Raw genomic sequence first — 22795 nt, forward strand, 5'->3', positions numbered from 1 at the left:
GGTGGTCTGCCTGCACCACTGATCCAATGCAACCCGACGTCACAATCTGCATCACTTAAGGGACTTCTCTTCAGGGACTTCTCTTCAGGTCCTGTTCTGCACAGCTGGTCTTCTTCGTCCCCAGTCAACCTGGTCCTGCATCCACAGATGAGTGGGTAGTGGCTCCTTCCAAAACCGGACACTGCAACAGTAACTGGACTTGATCCCTTCCTTTGCAGGTCCTCTTCTGACAGAATCCACTTTTGGGTTCTTCCTGTCTGGTCTGGGTCTTACACAATCCTTTTCCTAAGTCCTCCTATTGGTTTTGGGAAAACCAGGTCCTTACCTTTGCTCTCCTGGTCGCTGGAAGTCACTCTGGTACTCACCTCTTGCGGTTCCTAGTTCCTCCAGTTCCCCTCTCACAATTCCACATCCTTGGGTGGGGGACTATATCTCGCATTCCACTTATTTAGTATATGGTTTGGCCCTCCCCTAGGGCCTACACGTTTTCTAATACTTTTGCAAATGCTTGTTATTTCTATGCTCCTTAATGATTGCTATTGTGTATATATTTAGTGTGTTTTCTTACCTCCAGTTAGGGGGTACTGCCTATAAGTAATTCTGGTATTTGTGTTACCATAATAAAGTACCTTTATTTTTGTAACACTCTGTGGTTCTTTCATGTGTAATAGTGCTGTGTGATTATAGTGGTATTGCATAAGCTTTGCATGTCTACTAGATAAGTCTTGGCTGCTCATCCACAGCTACCTTTAGAGCCCTGTCTTCCTAGACACTGGCTACACTTCACTAATAGGGGATACCTGGTATGGGTGATAACACCATAGGTGTCCACCACACACCAGGCCAGATTCCTACAGAAACCAGCTCGTCAAATACCCATTCCTCTTGAAGATGGAGTTCATGAAACCTAAATATCCTTTCAACATCTTTTGACGTGTAAATCTCTGCTTTTACGATCATAAAGCTTGGGTTACTAGTTGATTAATGTGAGTGTTCTATTTTGTCAACCATTAGGACTGCCCAAGCCTGCAAAGTCTTCCGAAATAAAACTGAACCCGCCACCAACAACCTCTTGTGGCACCAACAGGGCACTGGAGAGGAAGACAGCACAGACTGTCGTCCCAGTAACCAGTTCTCTGGCACCGCAGGTCTATTAAATACTCTTGGAACCCAACAATAAGAAATAATGTAATAGGATGACACTGATCACATGCATGGTGTGACTGATTTCAATGATGGTGGAGTAAGGGATCAAAACTGCTAGCATTTCAGTTGGATGGAAGACATCTCTCTTCCAAAAGGAAAATCTCATGCGCTTTGTGCTGATGCAGGACAGGGCAGGCTAACCTATTTAGTCCGATGTACAAGGAGACATATTGACTTGTCATAGTTTAACTAAAATCCCTATCCTTAAGGGCTTCAAAATTTATATGAACATTTTCACCTTCTTCATGGAAGTCGGTCATGATTAGCCAGGTGTTCAGCTGAGTGATGACATAGATTTTCAATCAGAGGGGTGGAAACTGAGCCAAAGTAAAGAATCCAGGGATTAAGGCTAGCACATAGCAGATCTTAATCCACAGGACTATCTACCTGGACAGTCCTCTTCTGCATTTCCTTGCCTTTCTTTATCGCAGAGAACCCCACAAAGAGCTGTTTGACTATCCAATAGTCTTTGGTGAGGCAGAGAAAAGAACGTAGGGAGTGTGATGGGCTGTCTGATGTGAAAGGGAGTTACAACCTTTGGTAGAATTGTCACTCGAGTGGTGAGCACCAATTTACCATGAAAGAAGGCGGTGTGGAGCGGCAAGCCTGAAAGATTGTGAAAGTCACTCAAAAGATAGGCTGAAGTTATTGCAACGAGAAAGGTGCTTTTCAGAGTCAAGAGGTGGAGAGGGCAGTTATGCATCAGTTCAAACGGGTGCACTTATGAAAAGTAAGGACTAAATTAAGATCCCACTGTGGCATTAAGACAGGTTTAGGAGGAAACATACAAAGTCAAAACAGCTGATTTGAACAGAACAGCTGGTCTGGTAACCACAAAAAAGTCGAAAGGGCCATCAAATAATATTTAATAAAGCCTACTGCAAATCTTTGATGAACAAAACAGTTTGGGCAGCAACAGATTCATATTACAAGTGTCATACCAGGCCACAAAGTTGTCCCACTGTCCAGCATAAACTGACCTAGTTGAAGTTCACCTGGGTGCAAGATGAAATCCACTACTTCAGGATGGAGACTGAACGCAGTCAACCTCTGCCGCTCAATCTTCATGCATGGAGATATAGATAATGCAGGCTCAGGAGCAAGACCTTGTCCTGTTGCTGTGACAGAAGATACTCCCAAAGCGGCAGCCTGATCGGAGAACAAGTGCTCATGACCAGAAACTCGAGGTTGGAGAAGGAGCAGTGGGGAAGGCATACAGGAGTCTTGTGTTCCACTTTAGGTGGAATACATTTTCAAGAGAGGCCCTTATTGGGAATACCAGCGAGCAATTCCAGCGGTTTTGAAGAGATCAGGCCAGATTTCTCAAAGTTACTGGAAGCTGCTTTGTACCACCAACTAGGTGTAACTGCCATTCATCATAAGCTAGGCATCACCAGCTGAGTTTGTCTGCCCCAGACTTCAAAGACCACATCAGGAGGGGCACAATCAGGAAAATGCCTTGATGATTCAGCCATCTCCAGAGGCACAGAATCATCTGGAACAGAGCACAACCTCCCACTCCTCCTTGATGAAATTTCACATGGCAGTGGCATTGTCTTTGATGACAAGAACGAGCCACATGTGCAACTGCAGTTGAGCCACTACTGAAGGTATTTTGCAGTTTCCTCCTAAACCTGGATATACTCCCTGAGTTTCCCCTGGTGATGGGCCCATTGAGACTTCAGGTTCCAATGCATAGGCGCATATGCCACTTGACATTGTCGTCGAGCAGGATGCAGGATGCAGGATGCCAAGAGGCCCTGAAGCTTAAGAGCCTTTCTCTCAGAGACAAGCAACAATGCGGGACTGGAGGAGACAAACAACAATGTGGGAAAGGAGGGGGCAAATAATGCAGGAGGGGGCAAGCAACAATGTGGGATGGGAGGGGGCAAGCAACAATGCAGGACAGGAGGGGCAAATAATGCGGGATGGGGGGGCAAGCAACAATGCAGGATGGGAGGGGGCAAGCAACAATGTGAACAGGGAGGGCGGGAAGGGGCAAGCCACAATGTAGGCAAGTAGCGATACGTGTAGGAAGGAACACACCACAGAGCAGGGCAGGAGGGGTGAGGGGGAGAATGTCAGCAAACGTGTATTTTTAAGGACTGCTGCAACTAAAACAAAACAAAAGTAGCTACGAAAGCATGAGCAGTGGAAGGACAGTGGCTAGGAAGCAGTGCCTGGGTCATGTCCCAGGGGAGGAGAAACTGCACTAAGAGGAAGTAAAGTTGGCACACGCCGACTAAAGAGAAGCATAGAAATGAGTGACATAGTTAACCAATGGCAGGCAATAGGCAAGCAAGCTCCCTGAAGTAATCAAAATGTCTTGTAAGCAACAGCGCTGCCGCAGGTGGGACTAAAATGTGACAAACTTGAAACAAGAGCTAGAGCAGATAGCTTTTGTGCATGGATCGTGAGCACTTACACGCTTTGACAGACGCTGGTTCTACTTATTCTCAAGCATGAAGGAGTAGAATGGGATAGATTAGATGCCATACTCTTTCCCACTGCTAGATAGCTGATCACCCTAAAGAGAAAGGCGGATGAGGAGGGAGAGGAGTTCAGATTACCAGACCTTCCTTAACCAATCGGGGGCTGCCAGAATCAGATGTGCTCGATCCTGTGTGTCTTTCTTCATAAATCTGCAGGATCAGCGGCATAGGTGGAAACGCATATAAAGAAGTCTGGAGTACCATCAAAGGCAGAATGCCTCCTCAAGGGACCCTCAACAAGGAACATCTAGAATGCAAAAGACCAAACACCAAATGTTTTCAGACCTGGCGAAAAGATCCAACAAGGAGAACTCCCACTGCCACTCATGATCAGCAATATGGCACCTGAAGTTGAGGGATCCCGGCAAGTGATTTAGCCAGGGAGGTCCTTAGACATTTTCAGCCAGGACTACCAACTCAGTCTCCAGAAAGCGGGCACACGACCCCACACTGCATCGGAGTTTTATGATCGATCACCATTTCGATCGACCTGCCTTTAACAGAAGGGAGAAAGGTCTTGAGGGACAGATGTATGTTGCTCAAAAGAACCCACTCTAGATGAAGGTTTCATTAAAGGCCAGCAAGAGCAGAGCATAAGGATGCAAGATGACAGAAGACTGATCAGCTCCTAAAAGGTCAAAGCCAGGATGATGTGTGTTAGCAGAAACATCAGGATCAGAGCCCGAATGTCCTGGACTCTGCAGCGGTGGGAAAGCCTTTATGATTACCATACACTGCATGGCGTCAATGAAAGCACATCTCACAGTTGGCCAATATTGGAACTTAGGTTCCTTAATAAAAAGGACCCAGAGTATACTGTAGCAATTCTGTTGTCTGAAGGTGGTCCAAGACCAGCTGAAACAGACCCAACTGCCAATTGTAGAGGTATGAGACTATGCATGTCCCCAGGATTCTTTTTGTGGAACGTGTTCAAGACTCTGACCGCCAAAATTGGATCCCAGCCAGGGTGATGCTGGCGACTAGGACAGTCATGCATTAGGAACCCAAGCCCTTCTCTGCCACCAGCGCAATTTTGATTGCTCCTTTGGCAAGAAACATATCATCCCTTGTGAAAGAACTACAGCATGATCTGTTGACATATGAGCAAACATAAATCGGAGGAATCAGAGGTGGGGTGCACACAAGAGAAAGGGTACAATCCGACAAACAATTTGAATCACTACTGACCCAAAATGACTGAGGAAACTAAAGAGGCAGCAGCGGCACCTGGTGAGGAAGAGGAAGACTGGATCCTGCTGTTGGTGACACCTTAGCCTACCACTTGGCCTGGGGCCTTAAAATAGCTGTAATGGCTTGATGGACTGTGAGAACTACCCACTCAAGATCCTTCAAATATCCTTGAAACTTACCATACTCTTGGTGAAATTGGTGGGCAAAAGAAAGCAACCCCAAGGAAGAAGCCATAGCTCAGATGTCCTTAAATCATCAGCCTTCTCACCAAACAAATGAGGCCGATCAAAGTTTCATAAGTGAGGCTTGACATCCCTGGAAACCCCAGTGGCACACATCCAAGCACTGCACCTAAAGACAACTCATGTGCCCATAGCAGCAAAATCCTTTCTACCTAGGATGGATCCCAAGATATATTTTGCTGCATCCTGTATTTTCTGTGCAAAGGTGTTTTGCAAATCTTCTGGTAAAGCGGGTGCCAGAGGGTATGAGTATAGGAACCCAAAAGATGAACAGCTTTCAAAGATCAAAGTGTAAGGCCAATCACCAAATCAGAGCAGGATCCAGTACCACTGCTGCAGGAGTCGGGCAGCACCAAGAAAGGAACAACTGGCAGAGCCTGTGGTAAGCAACTCAAAGGATGTCCCAGAGTCAGAGAGTGCTGAGTTCATACAGGGTCCGCCAGTGTCTGATGTCTCAAAGGATCCATTTGGCATAGAGGTGCACCAGAGAGATCTGAAAACAGCCTATTGATCTGCAACATGGACTGCGGAAAGGCTGCAATTTGAGTGGAAAAGGCCCAGGGAATTTGATGCGTTCAGCTCCATGCTCAGAATTGGATAAAAATAAGATGGTGGCGCTGGATTGGGACCGTTAAGCATGGACTACAAGACCTCTCCAGGAGGCAAAGAGTCTCACTTGGACTTTTTGTTTTCTTTTTGACTTTGTTTTCTCAACTTATCTTGGACTTATCCAAAGGCAGTGACCAGGACTGAGAACGGCCTTGTTACCTTTGAGTGGGACCAATCTTTCTTGTGTTTGATGACAAAGTTTAGCTTCCCCCTTCCAGATGGTCTCCAAATGCATCAGAAAATATTTGTTGCAGGACTTTAAATTATACTTTGTGCAAGCAATGCAGAAGTTGTGCAAGTCCTTGAGAGACATCTGCTTGTGACATATGAGCATGGTTTGAACCTTATAGTTTTGGGTGGGTGTTATTCCTGCAAGCTAAACATAAGTTACAAAACTGAAGAAGCAGAGCACTGGATCCACAAAGAGCTCGGAAAAAAGAAACTGAGGTCAGCATGCAAGGGTAGTTAGTACCTGTATGTTCTCCGTTACATATACAGAAGCACAAATGGAGAAATAGGCTGATGGTATCACCTGCTACTGTGCAGGAGCTATTGCAAAATGTAATGTAAATGGATAGGAAATGTGTGCTCCGAATTCATAACATGTTTAAAGAATAGTTTAGAAAAATACTAACCTGCAGTACATGTTATACTTCCAATTTAGTTTTTACCAGTTTACCAGAGTACCCTAGGGTGTCATACAAAAAATCGTTTATGTGGAAAAAAAGATTTACATTAGTAGCAAGAGCTTATTCATCTTTCCGAACACCACTGTGAACAGCTGTTGTCTTCTAACAAAATATCAAATATTGGGTCCCTAGAATATCACATAGGTTTACTTCATCATATGTTGTCAGAGCCAGTTATGTGTTCAGAAAAATAACCATGGGGCACGATGTACCAGTTGTAGTCACATTGCAAAAGCAATTTTTGTGCATCACCTGCAATGCTTCACAAGATTATTTTGTGTGGCAATGGATATACCCATCTATTATAACTCAAAAACGGTATTGTGTTAGGATTCACAGAAATTCTACTACATTACTAACAAGGCACAGCTTTGATTTAGAAATCTTTGTGAATAGAGCGATGGAGGCATGGAGGGACAGCACTCGTCAATTCCTGCATTCACATTTTTACCAACATGGCAGCCTCTTGCCCATTAAACGTTCAAAAGCTGTTATTGTTGAAACAAACAGGCATAATGTGAACGGATAACAGAAAGACCATGCTGTTTTCTACCCTCCCCAATGCCAGCACCTGACATTCACAAACTGGACACTCTTCAATATGGACAGCGTCCAACTTGCAAACAGATACCTGAATTTCTGAAGAAGGTTGTCCTCTCTTCCTGCAGAATCACAAAGGGTGACAATGTGTTAATTGCAGGTTGTAAAGTACCTGTCATGCAAACCAAGACCTGAATTTTGCAAAACGCACACTTTGCATCTGCAGAACTCATTGAAACATTTGGATCGTACTTCTGTGTATCTCATTTGCGATTTACTTTCACATTAAGACTTGCAAACAGGTTCCAATTACCAATTAATCGAAGAGTTGTCTGGGTTAACGCCAGCATGCCCGAGTTGAGGAGGAGGTTCAAGCTGTTGGCTCCATGCTGCAAGGTCAACATGTTTAGCATTACTAACATAAATCGTGCTTGTGGAATGGTTCCCAGACTTGGTCCTGCCGGATTCTCATTGGTGATTGTTTGGAGAGGCACAGGCTGGATACCTAATTAAGAATTGAGAGAGAATCAGCAAATAAGCAACTAACCATTGCTTCATTAACAATCAAAACAACATTACAATCATAAAAGAAAAAGTTACTTACCCTCAGTAACAATCTTTTTGGTGGGTACTACACCTGCAGATTCCTCACCTATTGAATAATCACAAGTATCAGACTGGATCCAGAAACCTTAAAAGCTCTATGAAGCTGGTAGGGGGCATTGGCTTCATATAGGCATCAGAAGTGATGCCCAATGACTTCACTTAAGACATATCATGACCAATCCAGGACTACAACTTCAGTTTCCAAGCATTTATTTTGCGCCTTCAAAGTGAAACAGATGGCGCAACATCAATCAGATACAGAAGGATGTGGAACTCTAAATGGAACCTTATTAATTATTTTCCTGCACAGACATCCATCAGACAGGGGAAGGTGGGTGGGATCGGTGAGGAATCTCTAGGTAGATTTAGTGCCACCTGAGAGATAGTAACCGAAGGAGAGTAACTTTTTCTTCTGATGGACACTTCTGGCTACAGACTCCTCACCTGCAGAAGATTCCATATAATATATTTCCATAAGCTGAGCTCATGGATGGTCAAATGAGGATATCTTGAAGTACAAATAGGGTGGGGTCCGCCCCTGAGCACCACCGAGTCCAAACAATAGTGTTTGGTGAAGGTGATGGGAACACCTCTCGCAAAACCTAAAGTCTATGGGCCAGATGTATGAAAATATCTTGCACTCGCAAACGGTAAAATCGTCCGTTTGCGAGTGCAAAATAGTGGTCTGCAATGCATGAAAGGCATTCGCAGACCACAAAGTAGAAATCGCAAAATTTGGGATTTTTTGCGTTGCGACCTCGATTTTGCGAATCGCAATTTGCGATTCGCAAAATCCAGGTTGCAAGGCAATGCTGCAAAAAATCGCAAATTGCGATTTTTCGCAGAATGATATTTTGCACATGCAAAATACCATGATCTGCAACCAGGTGGTAACCTGGTGCAAAATTTAAAAATGCAGAAAAACTGCATTTTTAAATTGAACATGTAAAGCACACATGCCCTTTTGGCATGTGTGTACCTTACATGTTAAAAAAATAAATAACTGGGGTGCAGGGGAGGGAGCCTTAGGCCCCCACCACCCTGGCATTTTGCATTTCCAAAATTGCGATTTCTGGTTCAGAAATTGCTATTTTGGAAATGCAACAAATTCGCAGCTAGCTGCGAATGGGGCCGGTATCGCAATTTGCGATTCGGTAATAGCATTTGCGATTTTTAAGAAATCGCTATTACCGATTCGCAAATGTGATACTTGGCCCTTTGCGAGTCGGTAATAGCGATTTCTTAAAAATCGCAATTACCGAATTGCAATGGGCCGTGATGGTACATCTGGCCCTATAACTTGACCCTGGTGGTATGGGTTCTGATTCCCTCAGGCAGTTCCTTTTTGGCAAGGGCGGAGAACATTCTGATAAAGAGAATGATCCAGCAGGATAGCGGTCGGTTCTGGGGCACTTGGCCCTTACTACTGCCACAGTAGCCAGTTAAGATCTTGTCACCCACTTGAGACAGAAATGAACTGCCCGTCTAGGATGGAGGGAATACAGCCTATCATCCTTCTTTGTGGGATGAGGTCAGAACAGATCGATGGGAAAGCAATGGACTGCATCAGGTGAAAGGGAGTAACCACTTTTTGAAGGAAAGCAACCTTGGTTCACAATAAAAGCTTGAAGGGAAAAAAGGGTGAGACCAGCGGGTAGACACTTAAGAGCGTGCAACTGACTGACCCACTTTGCCAAAGTAAAAGTAACTAAAAAGACAGTCTTTAAAGTCAACTGCAGTGGCAACTGTTAAGGGGTTTAAAGGGAGACCCCATTTAAAACGTCAGAACAAGAGTCGGGCCCCGCTCAGGAATAACAAAAAGAGTTTGGGGATAACAAGTGGTCAACTCTTTAAGGAACCTCATCACAATAATAGGCTTGAATGAGGAGGAAGGCCGGTCTAGGACAAATAAGAATACCAACAACTCTACTAAATATCACTTGACAAGGCCCAACTACACACACTCTGAGCCAGAGAGAGTACAATCTGGCAAAATGCTGACTGTCTAGGACTTGAGTTGCTATCTGTTCCATCCCCAGAGGCAAGCCCGTCTGCGCCCGTCCGCGCCTGGACCGCGCCCAGCGCCACACCCCCTGACCCTTGCGCCCCCCGCATCCGCTACTCGATCAACGAACTCCGCGCCTTCAACCCCGGCCCCTCCACTGAATGCTACCGGGCATCCCCGAAGCACACTAAAGGACCTTTTTCCTGCCGTACCTGCAACTTCTCCTACATCAGAACGACCAATCCAACTACGAAAACATCCAACCCCAACCACCTGAACTGCATCCTCATCAACACCCGCTCCGCACGAAAACACGCCATCGAGCTCTGGGATTTGCTTGACACCACTGCTCCTGACGTGGCTTTCCTGACCGAAACCTGGTGGAACGACTCCTCGTCTCCGGACATCGCCATCGCCATACCGGACGGCTACAAAATCACCAGAAGAGATCGAACCAACGGAATCGGCGGCGGAATAGCCATCGCTCACAAAGCTACCCTCAAAATCCACACCCACTCGGACGACACCCTCAGGACAGCCGAACACCTCCACTTCCAGATCCACACGGACCCCAACACGACCCTCAGAGGAACCCTCATTTACCGCCCTCCAGGACCAAGACCCCCCTTCAACGACACCATCGCCGACCTTGCAAGCACCCACGCCCTCGCTTCCCCGGATTACATCCTCCTGGGAGATCTGAACTACCATCTGGAAAATGCCAACGACGTCAACACCGCGTCACTGACCTCCAACCTCCTCAACCTCGGTCTCCGCCAGCTAGTCAACACACCTACCCACATCGCCGGACACACCCTTGACCCCCTCTTCACCTCTAGCAACCACATTTCCTTCAGCCACACCTCCGAACTCCACTGGACTGACCATCACTGTGTCCATTTCACCTATAAGAAAACCACAGAGCAACACCGCATCCAGCTACCTCCCCACCGCCGCTGGGGCAAAATCACCCAAGAACAACTGACCAGCACCCTCGTCAACAACCTTCCACCCGACGCAATCGACCCGAGCACAGCCGCCATCAACCTCCATCAATGGATCCTCGACTGCGCCAACACCCTTGCCCCTCTCAAGAAACCCACCACCACCCAAGGAAAGAGAAAACCAGCCTGGTTCACAGACGATCTCACCACCTCCAAAAGCAACTGCCAGAAACTCAAAAAGAAATGGATCCAAGAACGCACACCCGACAACCTCGCCGCCCTCAAAAACGCCAACCGCGAACACCACCAACGGATCCGCACCGCCAAGCGCGCCCACTTCACCGAACGCATCAACAACAACGCCCACGACTGCAAAGAACTCTTCAGCATCGTGAAGGAACTCTCCAATCTGAAAGCCAACTCCAACGACATCCCGCCCTCCCAGAAACTCTGCGACGACCTCTCCACCTTCTTCCACCAGAAAATCACCACCATCCACGACAGCTTCATCACCGGTCCACCGCCAGACCCCACCCCCGACGTCTCCTCCCGCGACTGCCGCCTCACCGCCTGGACCCACGTGGACGAGGCAGAAACCATAGCAACCATGAACACCATCCACTCAGGCTCCCCCACGGACCCCTGCCCCCATCATGTTTTCAACTCAGCCAACGCCACCATCGCCCCCGAACTCCGTAAGATCATCAACCTCTCCTTCACTTCTGCCACCTTCCCGGACAGCTGGAAACACGCAGAAATCCAACCCCTCCTCAAAAAACCCAACGACCTCAAAAACTTCCGTCCGATCTCTCTCCTCCCTTTTCCAGCGAAAGTCATCGAGAAGATCGTCAACACTCAGCTCACCCACTTCCTCGAAGACAATTCCATCCTGGACCCCTCACAATCCGGATTCAGACGAAACCACAGCACTGAGACCGCCCTCCTCGCCGCCACAGATGACATCAGACATCTAATGGACAACGGCGAAACCTCAGCCCTCATCCTCCTCGACCTATCAGCCGCTTTTGACACCGTCTGCCACCGCACCCTACTGACCCGCCTCCAGGAAGCCGGCATCCAAGATACAGCCCTCCACTGGATCTCATCCTTCCTCTCCGACAGAACGCAGAGAGTCCGTCTCTCCCCTTTCCGCTCCAAAGCCACCAACCTCATCTGCGGCGTCCCCCAAGGATCCTCCCTCAGCCCCACGTTGTTCAACGTCTACATGGCCCCCCTCGCTCAACTAGCCCGCCAACATCATCTCAGCATCATCTCCTACGCCGACGATACCCAGCTCGTCCTCTCCCTGACCAAAGACCCGCTCACCGCCAAAACAAACCTCCACGAGGGACTAAAATCCATCGCCGATTGGATGAACAACAGTCGCCTGAAACTCAACTCCGACAAGACGGAAGTCCTCATCCTCGGACGCACTCCCTCGGCCTGGAACGACTCATGGTGGCCCTCCGTCCTCGGACCCCCACCCACCCCTGCCAGCCACGCAAGAAACCTCGGCTTCATCCTGGACTCCGCCCTCACCATGTCCAAACAGGTCAGCGCCGTCTCCTCCTCCTGTTTCAACACCCTCCGAATGCTCCGCAGAATCTTCAAGTGGATTCCAACAGAAACCAGAAAGACGGTGACCCAGGCCCTCGTCAGCAGCAGACTTGACTACGGCAACGCACTCTACACAGGCATCCCAACCAAAGACATCAAACGCCTCCAACGTATCCAAAATGCCTCTGCCCGACTGATCCTCAACATACCCCGCCGAAGTCACATCTCCCCTCACCTAAAGGAACTCCACTGGCTCCCGGTAGACAAGAGGATCACCTTCAAACTCCTGACCCACGCTCACAAGGCACTTCACAACACCGGACCCTCCTACCTCAACACCAGACTCCACTTCTACACCCCAACACGTCAACTCCGATCCGCCAACCTCGCCCTCGCCATCGTACCCCGAATCCAGCGCAAGACATCGGGCGCCAGATCCTTCTCCTTCCTCGCCGCCAAGACCTGGAACTCTCTCCCCACATCCCTTCGCCAGACCCAGGACCTCCTCGCATTCAGAAGGCTCCTCAAGACCTGGCTCTTCGACCGCTAAACCAGCAGCGCTCCCCCTCCTCCTCCCCCCCCTCAGCGCCTCGAAACCCTGACGGGTACATATCGCGCTTTATAAATACTATGATTGATTGATTGATTGATCCCCGAGAGTACACAGATTTTGTGAAGGTTCAACAAGAGGATAAGATCACACCCACAACCTCCAACAGCAGCTAAAAGGAACTCGAGAGTCCCAGCTTAATCTCCAGGCATGAAGGTGAAGTCTCTGAAGTTTGGTGTCCAGAACCATTCCCTTAGAAAGAACGTGAAAACCTACCCCCGGGAGGTAACTGAAAAGGGTGACACAGGAAGAGGTGTAAAAGGTGTGCATATCACACCTTTCTTTGCCAGTCTGGGGTGATAAGAATGACAAGGAGGTGGAGTTGGCAAACATTATTCAGAACATGTGGAATCAAGTATATAGGGGTTGGGAGAAGGAGGTGGATGCATAGTGAAGCTGAAAGTTCTACCTCAACTAAAACAAGTCTCCCAAGGTTCCCAGCAACAGATACTGAAGGGCACAGAACGTTAGGCACTGAGCATTTTCAGACAAGGTAAGCAAGTCCACCTAAAGAGTGCTGCACAGGGTGAAGATATCCAAGGCGACCTCTAGTAGAAGACGCACTCGTGCTTGTTAAGATAACAGCGGCTCATGCTGTCAGCTATGACATTCAGAGACCTTGAAGGTGATTGGCAGTCAATCAAATCCCTTTATGGTCTGTTTAGGACCATAACCTCAACGCCATGTGACAAAGGAATTTATACCCTAAATTAAACACCCCCCAGGGTTTATTTACCACATTATGGTTTTATTGTCCATCAAGATATGGACAGACCAATTGTGAACTGTACACCAACATCTGGACAGACCAATAGTGAATAGAGGGGAGCATGGCCTTAAGTGCAGCAAAATTGCCAGGAAAATATCAAGCACCTGTTCGTCCGCAGACCAGAGACCCCTGATCTGCAAATCCTTCAAATGGGATCCACACCATGGAGTGGAGATATATTTGTCACTCCTGTGGTCGTGGCTGAACGTGGATGGAAAGACATCCCTTAAAGAAGGTTCTCCTCGTTCAACCACCAGACCACATCCTCCACAGTATCCTTGTAGACCACCATGAGGTGTCAAACAAATCATACCCCATGCTGAAACCACTGCCTGTGGAGGCTCTGTTGTGTAGCCATTTTAGCTATAGCTCCATGCATGTTATTTTAACACACTAAGCCAAGCCGCTGTGCACTCTAACCTAGATATATTTTAGTCAGCTTTATTTATTTGTTACAGTAGCCACTTTTACGGTCTTGTTTTATTTTCTGTTTATCTAATTGTTTTTGCCTAGGCCAGCAGTCTGTTCTCAAACACGACATTCTTGCTCACTCTGTGCTTCTTCCAAGGTTACAGCACAGTACATCGCTGGTGAACGTGGTACAAGTTTAGTCTCCGACATTCGTAGAAAATACACATCCTTAAGTAGGGACATTTTCTCAGAAACATCAGCTGTTTTATTATAAAACACTTCCCTGTCCCTTACACGCTAGAGAGAGATTCCAGCCAGAGAACCACGACTGTATGCTGATTGCCGAATGCTTCGTTACAGATGCTAATGCAGACCGCAGGCCTTTGCTCAGGTATGGGGGATGATGTCTTCCGAGGGGAACCTGAAGGGCAGAATTAGAGCTTAACATGCTGTGCTCTATCAAAGCCTAGGTGGGGGTTAGACTATCAACCGTAGTGACAATATGATAGCGTTATTTCTATGCGTCACTCTCCTTGTCACAATTTTAATACGAAGATGCAGTTGTTTTATGAAAATCATTATTAAAACATATACTGCCTCTGTTTGTCATTTATATATGAGACTAAGGTAACTGCGAGAAACGGATGAGACCTGAGTGACCAAGGCTTCTCTGAGAAAACGATTGTCATGCGCTCGGCTGCCCAGTCATTCCTGCCCTTGGGTGGAGATGAGGCACTGCAAGTTGGCCGGAGCAAACCACGGGTTGGAACGACAGGTGTCACCTGCAGTGGGTTAGACTTAGTCTCCCACGTCGAGGGCAATTCTGCCACTCAAAATCCAGCAGACTTTTTAGAATAATGAGAGCCTAAGCGACAGCACCACTACAGAGTTCTCATGTTAACATGTATGCGTGGCCAGGAGAATGTAGGAAGCCATCGGGGTATAGCAGGAGTAAACTCATTAGGACTAGAACCGACACACGTTCCAGCAAAGATTGAACTATTGCATGGAAGTCTTGGATCTTCTGAGAAGGTAAAGCACAGAGAAAGGTACTGTCCAGAAGTATCCACATGACCAGGAGACAGTGGGACTGCTCCAGGTGAGATATTGGCACATTGACTAAAAAGCTCAAGTCAAACAGCAGAGTTGCAGTTATATGCAGATGGTCACCACCATCTTTAGGGACTGTGCTTTATCAGCCAGTTGACCAAGTACATTAAAACGAGAATCCCCAAACCTTCTGAGATGTGCCGCCACCACCACAATCACCTTGGTGAAGCCCCTGGATGCCAAAGTCAACTCAAATGGAAGAATGGCAAAATGGTAATGGGTGAAGTCCACCATGAAATGCAGGTACTACTTGATACGACCACAAGACCGGAAAGTAGAAGTACGTGTCCTGCATATTGAGTGACACTAAAAACTCTCTTGCTTCCCATGCCAAGGGAACCTGGACTAGTATCAGCATCTTGAACTCTTCCTTGTGAGGTAAATGTTTAGGATTCTGAGATGCAGGACTGGACGCAGGCTGGCGTCTTTCTTGAGAATAAGGAAGTGTCCAGAATACCATACTTCTCCAATTTCCTGAACCAATTCCACTGCTACTTTCATAAGTACCACTGCCAGCAGAAGGCTAATGTATTATATCCAAAAACTAGGGATAAATAGCAGGCTAAAGAACATTTCCAGCTCACAGCTTCCTTCTGGAATAATGTTAATGAGTTTAACACCTCCTTACTGAAGGGTGCGAATCTTAGGCCCATGCAATTCTATGCTAAATGGCTTTTGTATAGAACGCCAGCTTTGCTGCATAAAATCTATCCACAGATTCACGATAAATGCTTTCGCTGCTCATTGGAGGAGGTGAATGGTTTGACACATATCATATGGGGCTGCTCCAAAATAAGGCCATTCTGGGATGAAATTGCAAGGTATTGCTCTTTTATGCTGGGACTGGAACAGTTGTTAGATGTTTAAGTAGTGGTACTCTGATTTTCGTCACAAATTATTATTAGCTCCCTGCAAGCAAAACGCCTCTATATTATTGTCCTGATAGCCAGATCATTAATTCTGCAGAACTGGCACACGGACGCAGTTCCGTCGTATCAACAATGGTGGTCTAAAATGGGGAAAATTAAAGAGCTTTAAAGGAGATTTACTTTAAGATCTGAGTCCTATGACAGATTTCTGGAGCTGTGGGAGAGTCTCAGGTGAGGAAACCAAATTTTATAGTTGATTGATCTTGTCTAGAGAGGAATAAACAAAGTGCATTGGGCATGTGCAATGATAATTTTTAGTGCTATGTGTTGTTTCTTTCTACGGAGACAGATGGGTATTATATCTTTGATTGTAATGTATGCAAATCTATGATTCATGAGCTACCATTTTTGACAAATAACGACTGTGAAGTAATTTGAATTTAATGCTTCAATGTATTGCTTATGGTACTCTCTCAATAAAAAATAAATAAAAATAAGTACCACTGCCACCTCCTGTTGCAAGATGGAAAGATGATCTTCGGACAGGGTAAAAAGAGGGGGGGAAGCCTGTAGGTAGAAAGGGTATACAAACTTTCTATTGTTTGTAGGACCCACTGGTCTGAATTAATTGCCTTCTGGTTTGCAAAAAGAAGGAATCCTGACCTACATTCTCCTGGTGCACTGGTAACAGCAAATTAGGAAGTATTTCTTTGTGCTGCAGGGGATCAGAACAAGGAAGAGTGATCTGGAGATTGCCTGACTAAAGATTTTTCGGGCTGTTTTGATTGTAATTGAGCAGAATTCCCCTGGCGAAAGCTCAAGCTTCTTGTGAAGCCTTGAAGGCAATAAACTGCATGCAGCATGCTGAGGCTGTTGATGCTGAAAGGCTACAGAATCAGCCATAGTGCTGCAAGCCTTAAACCTCTACAGGGAAGAAACTGCTTTATCTTTAAACAGGCAGGTGCAGTCAAATGGAAGGTTCGGGAGAGTGGCTTGCACATTTGTGGAAAAACCCAGAGTGCAAAACCAAGCACAGAGGTGCACAGTGACAGAGGACCCCCATAGTTCAAGCCACTGACCTGTCCAGGCCTGATTCTAGGATGGTCCCCAAGGCATGCTGTTCATCCTTAATGACCTCAGAAAAATGAGCCTCAAGGTTATCCAAGACTTGAGGAACAAACGGTTGGGCCATATCCCATAGGGCATGAGCATATATCAATAAGAGGAAAGTTGCATTTAAACATTTAACACCAAACTTCTGGCAGAGAAAACATTCTTGCCCTACACAACTCTGCGTTTAGATTCTCTGTCTAACAGAGCTGTCAGAAAAGTCCCAACACCTGTCTTGAAGAGCAAAAAAATAGTATCACCAAGGTCTCTGGAGAGGGATAAGTGGACAGGAAGAAAGGAAGGAGGAGTTCCAAGGGCAGGTTGAAAGGGCTTTGCTACCAGTTTACTCACTGCTGGCGTAGAAGCAAGTGTGATCAAACGCTGCCGGTATTGGCTTTAATAAGGGCAGCAAAGGTTATGAGGTTTGGGTTGAAGCCAGGAGGATGTCAGTAAGCACATTCGTTTTAATGACAATGGAGGAGAGTTGTAATATCAAGACTTTTGCTGCCTTTCTCACCGCCTTACTGAAGGATTTGCTTTCACCAAAAGGAGAACCAGGAAGCAAACTCCATCTCCACCTTATGTGAGGTGTCCAGGCCTTGGCCAAGGCAATGGCTGTGAATTCAGTCATTTGACATGGAGAGCCCTGGTCCACTTCCATATAGATTGAGGGATCTGAATCAGCGCTTAAGAGCTTGTGGGTTGTTTGGCCATAAGTACGATTGTTCCTCTGAAGGCCTCTGGGCTTCTCTTATTGATCAGTGTTCTGGCAACGGGTTAGACAAAACGATCCAAAGTTGCACAGCTGGTGTCAAATTTGGCACCCACGAAGTAGAGAACAGTTGCGGAAGCAGCAGCATTGGGGGTGGAACCAGACACAGCTCCGGCAGTGGAGGAGGTGCTGTACATCACCAAGCCAACGCAAAGTGAGGGCCCTAACCAGAGTAAGGAACCAGAGATGTGGCTATGAATGGCACCAGGAGCAAGCGGCATGAACATGGCATGTAATAGTACCCCACTGGACCAGCAGGTAAACCAGAGGGTTGCTGCCAAAGCAAATATACTTAAAATGGCATACCACTGGATCAGATCCTTGGGCCGGAAAGTCAGGGTATGACAGTAACATCGCTGGGGGATTCCCAGGCATAATGGGTTAGAGTGCTAGCTGTGCTGGCAGCCCCTGGCGAGAGACACAGGGAGGGGAAGGGGCAAATCTGATCCAATAACACCACAAAGACTAGGTTAGCTCCGTGGATGAAGATCCTGTGGGAATCAGAGGGCGCCTAAGCAACAAGTGTTTCTTATGTTTCCTGTGCTTTTTTCCCTTGCCCAATGAGTGGGAGGAAGTTGACCTTGAGTGGGGCCCAGGATCGGCACCTGAACCTTTTTTTCGTCAAGGGCCCGTATCATGCACATTTTTGCTTCCTGTTGCTTTACTACCTTTGGTTTCATGCTGAGACAAGACTGACACAATTTAGAGTCATGGTTTAATCTCAAGCACCAGAGACAGAGTGAGGGGTCCTCGATGAACATCTGTCCCTCACAATCTCTACAAGGTTTGAAGCGTTAGCATTTCAGGAGAGACGCCCCAGACACTCCACTTGTTTGGTAGTTTTCCGTGAGGAAAAATGCAAAATCTCTGGGAAAGACAGCAAACACTGGATATACAACAAAGGGGAAGGAAAAGGGGACTGACATCACTGTAGCAGGGCTGGCACTGTATGGCTTTGGAGAAGCCACATGACATTCCTTCTGATGCAGATATGAAGTCAGGGCCCCCTACTGGTGTCACATAGCTCTGATGTTTCCATACCCAGCCTGACTCCTCAGATTATTCAACAGGTGAGGAATCTGCAGGTAGAAGTGTCCATCAGAAAGAATCTTATGTTAACATCTTGAAAAGTTCATAATGGTTTATATGGGTTTGAGTATTGTATTAATCCAACTGAGCCATGATTTCTGGGAATAGGGATGTGACAGGAACATAAAACAAGTTACCTATCAGTGCCAATTGTAACCACGAGTTGGAACCCTTAATGCCCACATTCTGCATACCATAATTTGCAATGGGGAAATGGAATGAGACGCTTGTAACACCTTTTTCCCAGAACAATGAAGAAACCTCTTTCAGTTTCTCTGTATTACATCACCTTAGTTCAAAAAGAGTAAGTAAGAAAGTTTGATTTTAAATGTTCTTGTAATGAACACATTGCCAAACAAAATCACTTTGGGTGATGTCAAGGGATGAAGACTGGAGTACAAAAGATGGACAAGAAATAGCTACAACTAATGTTGGTAAAAGATAAAATTCTCTCAGCCATTTTCAGGACTGTTGCATGTCCGTTTGATAGGTGAGGTCTATGACAACGTGTAGGAAAATGCCCCTCATGGCATTGTTATCCCCTAAAATTTTTGCCTTTTGTTGATGCTAGTTATAACAGTGTGCTGGGACCCTGCTAACAAGGCCCCAGCACCAGTGTTCTTTCCCTAAACTGTACCTTTGTCTGCACAATTGGCACAGCCCTGGCACACAGATAAGCCCCTTGTAAATGGTACCCCTGGTACCAAGGGCCCTGTGGCCAAGGGAGGTCTCTAAGGGCTAAGGGCTGTAGCATGTATTATGCCAACCTAAGGACCCCTCACTCAGCACAGGCACACTGCCTCACAGCTTGTGTGTACTGGTGGGGAGAAAATGACTAAGTCGAGATGGCACACCCCTCAGAGTGCCCTGCCCACAACCCACTGCCTGTGGTATAGGTAAGTCACCCCTCTAGCAGGCCTTACAGCCCTAAGGCAGGGTGCACTATACCACAGGTGAGGGCATAGTTGCATGAGCACTATGCCCCTACAGTGTCTAAGCCAAATCTTAGACATTGTGAGTGCAGGGTAGCCGTGAAGATTAGATGGTCTGGGATTTTGTCAAACACAAACTCCACAGTTCCATAATGACTACACTGAATTCTGGGAAATTTGGTATCAAACTTCTCAGCAAAATAAATCCACACTGATGCCAGTGTGGGAGTTATTGAAAAATGCACACAGAGGGCATCTTAGAGATGCCCCCTGTATACCAGTCCAAATGCTAGTGTTCGGCTGACCAGTTCCTGCCAGCCTGCCACATCCAGGCGGGTTTCTGGCCACATGGGGAGACTGCCTTTGTCACTCTGTGGCCAGAAACAAAGCCTGCACTGGGTGGAGGTGCTTCTCACCTCCCCCTGCAGGAACTGTAACACCTAGCGGTGAGCCTCAAAGGCTCAAGCCTGGTGTTACAGCGCCCCAGGGCACTCCAGCTAGTGGAGATGCCCACCCCTCCGGATGGAGCCCCCACTTTTGGCAGCAAGTCTAGAGGAAATAATGAGAAAAACAAGGAGGAGTCACCCACCAGTCAGGACAGCCCCTAAGGAGTCCTGAGCTGAGGTGATTCCTGCCTTAGGAAATCCTCCATCTTGTTTTGGAGGATTCCCCCATTAGGATTAGGGATGTGCCCCCTTCCCCACAGGGAGAAGGTACAAAGAGGGTGTAGCCACCCTCAAGGACAGTAGCCATTGGCTGCTGCCCCCTAGATATAAACACACCCCTAAATTGAGTATTGAGGGGTGACCTTGAACCCAGGAAATCAGATTCCGGCAACCTGAAGAAAGAAGGAGGACTGATCTGAAAGCCCTGCAAGGACGACGGAGACAACAACTGACTTGGCCCCAGCCCTACCGGCCTGTCTCTCGACTCAGAGAACCTACACAGCGACGCATCCAGCGGGACCAGCGACCTCTGAGGTCTCAGAGGACTGACCTGCGCCTAAAGGACCAAGAAACTCCAGAGGACAGCGGCTCTGTCCAAAACTGCAACCAAGAAATCAACTTTGAAGAAGACTCTAGCCTCACTCCAGAAGCGTGAAACTTCACACACTGCACCCGATGCCTCCGGCCTGTGTCCAGAGAAACGCCCAACTCAGAGAGGACCCCCAGGCGACTCCCTGCAACCCCACATCGATGCCTGTAGAGAGGATCCAGAGGCTCCCCCTGACAGCGACTGCCAGATAACAAAGGAACCCGACGGCTGGACAAAGCACTGCACCAGCAGCCCCCAGGACCAAGAAGAACCAACCATTGGTGCAGGAGTGACCAGCAGACGGCCCTCATCCTAGCCCAGTCGGTGGCTGGCCCGAGAAGCCTCCCTGTGCCCTGCCTGCATCGCCAGAGAGACCCCAGGGTCCCTCCATTGATTCCTATCTGCAACCCGACGCCTTGTTCACACACTGCATCCGGCTGCCCCTGTGCCGCTAAGGGTGTATTTTGTGTGCCGGTTTGAGACCCCCAGTGCTCTACAAAACCCTCCTGGTCTGCTCCCCGAGGACACAGGTACTTACCTGCTAGCAGACTAGGACAGGAGCACTCCTGTTCTCTATAGGCACCTATGCTGTTTGGGCCCTACTTTAACCTCTGCACCTGACCGGCCCTTTGTTGCTGGTGCTGGGTGTTTGGGGTTGACTTGAACCACCAAAGGCGGGCTGCCTATGCCCAGGAGACTGAACTTGTAAGTGCTTTACTTACCTGAGAAACTAAATATTACTTACCACCCCTAGGAACTGTTGATTTTTGAAGTGCCCACTTTTAAAATATCTTATTGCCATTTTTGCCAAAACTCTGTACATTACTGTTTTAATTCAAAGCTCCATACTTACCTGTGTGAAGTACCTTACAATGTATGCACTTCTAAATTCTGAATCTTGTGTTCTAAAATAAATTAAGAAAATAATATTTTTCTATATAAAAACCTATTGGCCTGGAGTTACGTCTTTGAGTGTGTGTTCTCATTTATTGCCTGTGTGTGTACAACAAATGCTTAACACTACCCTCTGATAAGCCTACTGCTCGACCACACTACCACAAAATAGAGCATTAGTATTATCTAATTTTGCCACTATCAACCTCTAGGGGAAACCCTTGGACTCTGTGCACACTATCTCTCACTTTGAGATAGTACAGACAGAGCCAACTTCCTACACAAATGAACTTCACTTTTGAAGGGTAATTAGTCCAGACTAGAAGAAATCATCTTAAAGATCATGATAACTAAGCTTGAATCGTTCCCAGGTATCGATCTACAAGCACTTTGGCAGCCTTCAAAAAGCGGTACTCCTTATACAAGTAATAAGAAGAAATCAATAAGCATACCACTTCTCTAGAGGATATCATAATTTTAGTATGCAAAACAATGTGGAAGGATTTCTAACAGGAGTAAGCCACAGGTAGGAGACTTTGTTGCAAATGACTGTATGAAAGCTAGCAATGTTGGAAAACTGTTGTTACAGCCGACTTCCTTCATCTATACGGCAGGGCCTCTCAAACTGAGTCACAACCCACTGGTGGGTCGGGAGCCAATTTTTGGTGGGTTTGAAAGGACAGATGTCACGCTATGTCTTCTGACAAATCCCTTCTTATATTTGTTAACATGTGGACTAGCGTTTACAAACTTCTCTCACTTTGAAGTCAGAGAATGAAAAGTAAAGTGAATTATGTGATCATCTTGCTGGGGTACACGGAGTGCGAAAGGAAAGGCTGCAGGATGTCATTCTTTTGTAACATACAACAACATATAAATACTTGCAAATGAACAATACACATTCAGCAGTAAGGAAAGCAAAAATCAAGTATATCTATTTGTAATTCTAAAGTGTGATGGAAAAAAAGATTTTAAAAGGATCAAAGCAATCAAGACACTTTAATTGGTGATGCACACATGATAAATATTGACTGAAACAAGTTTTCCACACATTATCATTTGTGTACAATATAGTTTTATCAATAAAACTGAATGTCTGTGCAAATATAGTGG

The 22795-nt window shown here is 46.8% G+C and overlaps 1 protein-coding gene across 4 annotated transcripts in view; it reads right to left on the reverse strand.

Moving 5' to 3' along the window:
* The window catches only part of HERC2 (HECT and RLD domain containing E3 ubiquitin protein ligase 2), a 1448528-nt gene that overhangs the window by 992497 nt on the left and 433236 nt on the right, over nt 1-22795 (reverse strand). For all 4 annotated transcript variants that reach the window (XM_069204283.1, XM_069204284.1, XM_069204285.1 and 1 more), the window contains exon 35: nt 7283-7474. In XM_069204283.1, coding sequence (XP_069060384.1) covers nt 7283-7474 — 192 coding nt within the window. The remainder of the gene's footprint in view (nt 1-7282; nt 7475-22795) is intronic.

The sequence above is a fragment of the Pleurodeles waltl genome, chromosome 8, assembly GCF_031143425.1.
Source record: "Pleurodeles waltl isolate 20211129_DDA chromosome 8, aPleWal1.hap1.20221129, whole genome shotgun sequence".
Classification (NCBI taxonomy): domain Eukaryota; kingdom Metazoa; phylum Chordata; class Amphibia; order Caudata; family Salamandridae; genus Pleurodeles; species Pleurodeles waltl.